The sequence below is a fragment of the Rhagoletis pomonella genome, unplaced genomic scaffold (genome assembly GCF_013731165.1).
Source record: "Rhagoletis pomonella isolate Grant_MI unplaced genomic scaffold, Rhpom_1.0 Rhpom_scaffold_07919, whole genome shotgun sequence".
Classification (NCBI taxonomy): Eukaryota; Metazoa; Arthropoda; class Insecta; order Diptera; family Tephritidae; genus Rhagoletis; species Rhagoletis pomonella.
In genome coordinates, this window is record NW_023466446.1 from 2533 (window position 1) to 7115 (window position 4583).

A 4583-nucleotide genomic window follows, 5' to 3' on the forward strand; every position below is an offset into this window, starting at 1 on the left:
GGAGGAAAAGCTTGGCCACACACTTAATAAAACGTGAAAATCGCCAACTGATTCGAATGAGAAAAAGTTAAGCTTTAAGTATTGGTCTATTCTATATACATACATACATACATGTATTCCAAATTGTATTTGAGCCTAAAATTATTTATACATATCTACTGGTATTTCGTAAATGGAAATGCCATATAAGAACTTACAAAATATTTAAGAAAAAATTTTAATTATCTTCTACCCAAAAAATGGTACATATTCTTAGGCTGATTTAAAATTTTATATTTTTCTTAGTTATGCGAACCCGGCGGTTTTGTATTCGGTGTGGTGCGCAACAATTGCTTATGCTGACCCAACAAATGTTCCAAATGATTACATTCGCGCACTTTGCCCTTAAATTGTTCCAACGTCTCATAGAGTATTGGATAGAGTTGTGGTAGGATGCCGTGGTCCAAAGTCGGGAACAAATGATGCAAAATATGATCACCGAAGTGAGTCAACACTAAGAACTGTGAACCCTTCAAGTCACCACGATCGATAATGGTATCCACCTGGAAGAGCCCCCAGTCGCGATCTTCACGATTAGCATCGCCTTCGTGATAGATCTCCGGATCATGATGAGCTGCATTCAGGCCAATAACACTGAAAGCGAAGCTGGCAATCATTGTGATGAACAGCCACTGGCGCAGTGACAACAGCAGCGTAAGATCGGAGAAGAGGAACATGGCGAGTGGTATGCTGAGCGGCAGAATATCGTGCCAGTACAGGATGTTCTCGTGGCGAAGCGAGTAAAAGATTCTGAAGTGGGAAGTGGGACTCATTAATCTTAAGTTAATTAAATTAAAAAAAAGAAGCCTTCGAAATTACCTAGTCGCCATCTGTAATGGAAAAACTATCGCATAAGTGATTGGCTCTGTGACTATTGACAGATAACGCATAAGTTTGCTCTTTATATATGGATTGGGCACCCAGCAAAGTAGCGGCTCAACCATGGACAACTCCAGGTCGAGGTACGAATTCGGATAGATATGATGGGAGAGCGCATGCGAAATTCGCCACGAGCAGAAATTCATCAGGCACAAATTAAAGGTGTACATACGCCAATTATCGCGCCTGTGGAAGTAGTTATGCGCCACAATGACGGTCCAGCAAAGCGCAGTGCCAGCGAGCGCTAGGAAGAGCAGACTATGTAGGCGAGCGCTGAGAACGGCGAAAATGTAGATGGACACCAACAAGGATAGGTGAATTGCCTGCAAGTAAAACACTAAATTAACATAAATCTATCTATGTACATACATACATACATAACTAAAAATACGCTTTTATCACAATGTGAACAGAAAAGTAAAAAATTATTTAAGAGATATACAGACTCCGTTTAAGTGGGATAGGAAGTTCCCGAACTTGGTACAATTTTATACCAACTTGTAGTGGGATTAAAGAAAATGACAATCGAATTTGCTTTAATAAAAAAACAAAAAGTCGCGGGCTTATTAATTTCGAATATTGCCTATAGCTACGGTGACCATATTAACCAAAATAAAATAAAGGATATTTTTTTCAAAATGATTTGGGAATATGTACATACAACTTACCCATACCGTAATTTAAATCAAATATTTACCAGTTAATTATAGTATTTAATTGTACGAGTTTCCTTTGTTGAAAGGCGCTGTAAGCCGGGCTGTAACCGATTCCGAAAAATGAAACCAAATCCTTATCAAGGACTTCGTCATCCTTTGCTGCCAAAATGTATTTATCACAGTTCTTACTACACGACGAAGCCAGCACACAGTGGTTCAAAATTGGAATTCAATGTTCATAAATCACTGGAGCCTTAATTTTTCAACCAACTAGATTAATTTTTTTTTCAATGAAAGCTTATACAACTAGCAAGAGACCAGTTGAGCCCGATTTTTGTAAGTGCAGAAAAAGTAGCAATTTTGAAGAATTTCGCTTCTGCTGTTCCAGTTAATAAATGTTACAAAATAAGATCTAATTGAAAGCGATTGTAAACGAAAAATAATTCCACCATACAATTTTTTCAACGAGTTTTATTATGTAAAAGTCTTAACTGGAACAGGAAAATACATTTTATTCAACATTGCTACTTTTTCAGCACTTTGCACTAAAAAATTTTTATTTATTGCTGTCTTTCAGTGCAACTGGTAACTCCCTGTGCTTTTGAGAACAATGAATTTTACTGAAAGTATATTAATTTTTCTATCAGTATTAGCAACGATTCGTGATTTATAGATTGTGCAAAGATTACCGTTAAGTGGGGTGCGAAACAAACTGGCGAAGGTTCTCATTACGCTTTATAAGGGAAATTTTTATTTGTTCATATTCTCTGTTTAAAAATTTACCTCTGAAAAATCCAGGGGTGATTTAAAGGACAGTTTAAGAAATAAAGGACAAAAGGCGGTTTTATTTTGAAAAAAAAAAAAATAAGGACAGGCGGTTAAAATAAAGTACGGATGGTCACCGTACTTATAGCGCGATTATAGAATCTAAAAAAACACCTGCGATTTGTATTCCAATAATATTAATTTTGTTATCAATCACTTTTTAACCAACTTCACAAAAAGAAAAAGGTTGTCAATTCGCCAGAATATTTTTTTATATATACATATGTTACCGCATAACTTTAGACCACGTTACCTCCGATCATTGCATCATGAGTAAGTTAACGGTAGTCTTAAATTTTTATATGAGAATTGAAGTCGCTTTTATTTTTTGCTTAAGAATAATTTGTATAATATTTTATGCTAATTTTAAAAGTTAAATTAAATGAAGTTAAGGAAATTCCTATTCCTCTTAAACAAAATCTGTATACCTATAACATTTTTTTTTCTTTTTAGCTCACATTGTAATAAAAGCGTTTTTTGGCTTTTTAAATCATCTTTTATTTTTTTAACCGACTTCAAAAAGAGCAAAAGGTTATCAATTCAACGCAATATTTATTTTTTTTTTTAATGTATGTTACCGCATAATTTCGGACCACATTAACAAATTTGTATAATTCTTTTTTTTTTTAATGAAACATGGTACCTCCATACTAATTTGGTTTAGATCCGATCATTGGATCATGAAAAAATTAACGATACTCTTAAATTTTCATATGAGAATTGAAGTCGGTTGTGTTTTTTTGTTTGAAAATTACTTGTTAGTCTTAAAATTCAATGAGTTTTAAAACACGCCGCCAATTGTGTAGTCGACATTATGTTGGCTAAGCGACATGTGAAGTAATGAAGTAATTGTTGCTGTCCCTAAAAACAGGCAGTAATTTGTATTCTGAACGCTGCCTATTGAAGCGGTCTCCATTCGTTCTGTCTTAGCAGTGAGATTCTAGAAATCGCCGCGTTAAATTTCTAATGCTAAAAATGTCTAAATGCATAAGGCTTATGCCTAAAAATATACAACGCTTCCATTCAAGCATAACGTAACCATAATGCTAACGATTTTATATTGAACGCATTCCGCTTACGCGTTGCATATTTGTAGGTCCATATGTTATTAATTTAGATAATTTTAGCATAAGAAATTTAGCGTAGCGATTTCTCGAACGCTGGAGCTAACTTTACGAATAGAAATTGTTGTAGCCTATCAGGACAATTATGCAACAAAATTTCCAAATTACAAAATGTTCGGTAACAAGCAGAATTGGCCTGTATGTGGCAATTTTGAATATTTTAAACAAATATTTCAATCGGGATATTTTGTAATGACAAAAGCGTAATGCCATATTTTACTTTCCACCCACTTGCTACTCACATCACTCTTCGTCTTCGGTGTGTTATCGATGGTTTTCAGCTTCTCGCGGACACGTTCGCGCAGCGTTTTGTAGAAGCCATCTTCGTGCAGGGTCAGCGTGTAGATACGTGGATTTTTGGCATCGCGCACTTTGTATTTTTCGATCATCTGATGTGGCAATTTGGCGATGTGATGCGCCTCGAATGCTTCAGTTATATCGGTACCCTGTGCGAAGGTGTTTAAGAAGTTTAGAAAAAAAAAAATATTTATTTTACAACTGCTGCACTCTGTATTCACGCTTACCTTCGATTCTATTAACCAAAATTCACCACCTGGATGTTTGCTAATGAAATCCGTAAAGTCATAGATGCCATCGTAAATTCGCCAAAGACCCTCAGCTTCATCATCATTCTGTTTGCCCAAGAGCCAGCTGTGGAAGGAAAAGCGTTTTATTTATATGTATTTAATGCAGGAATTTCTAAGGGCCAAATTTACAGTTGCTTAGTTACATGAACACTTCCAGAGATATGCAGTATGAAAAATCCGGGTTGTATGAGATGTGCCACGCCTCGTTTTCTAATAGCCCCAAAGTTTTTTAATGACTATGCGATTGATTTTATATATCTCCATACCATGATCGAGTACTCTACCATAAGCACTTGCAAAGATGTAAGGTGTGAAAAATTTGGTTTGTATGGGAGGTGCTACGCCCCCTTCACTTAGCGGTATTAAACATTCTTTACAACCTATTATCATACCTACCGAATATACACACAAAATTTCATTCAAATAGGTCAAGCCGTTTTGGAGGAGTTCGACCACTAAAACCGTGACACGTT

At 35.7% G+C, this 4583-nt stretch overlaps 1 protein-coding gene across 1 annotated transcript; it reads right to left on the bottom strand.

Moving 5' to 3' along the window:
• Positions 1–201: 201 nt before the first annotated feature.
• Positions 202–4174, bottom strand: LOC118755918 (cytochrome b5-related protein-like; the record flags this gene model as incomplete). The annotated part of the gene is given in 4 exon segments (XM_036490717.1): positions 202–789; positions 859–1241; positions 3766–3969; positions 4048–4174. Coding segments are annotated over 4 exon segments (1222 nt in total), but the record flags the coding sequence as incomplete, so codon positions are not given.
• Positions 4175–4583: the final 409 nt, after the last annotated feature.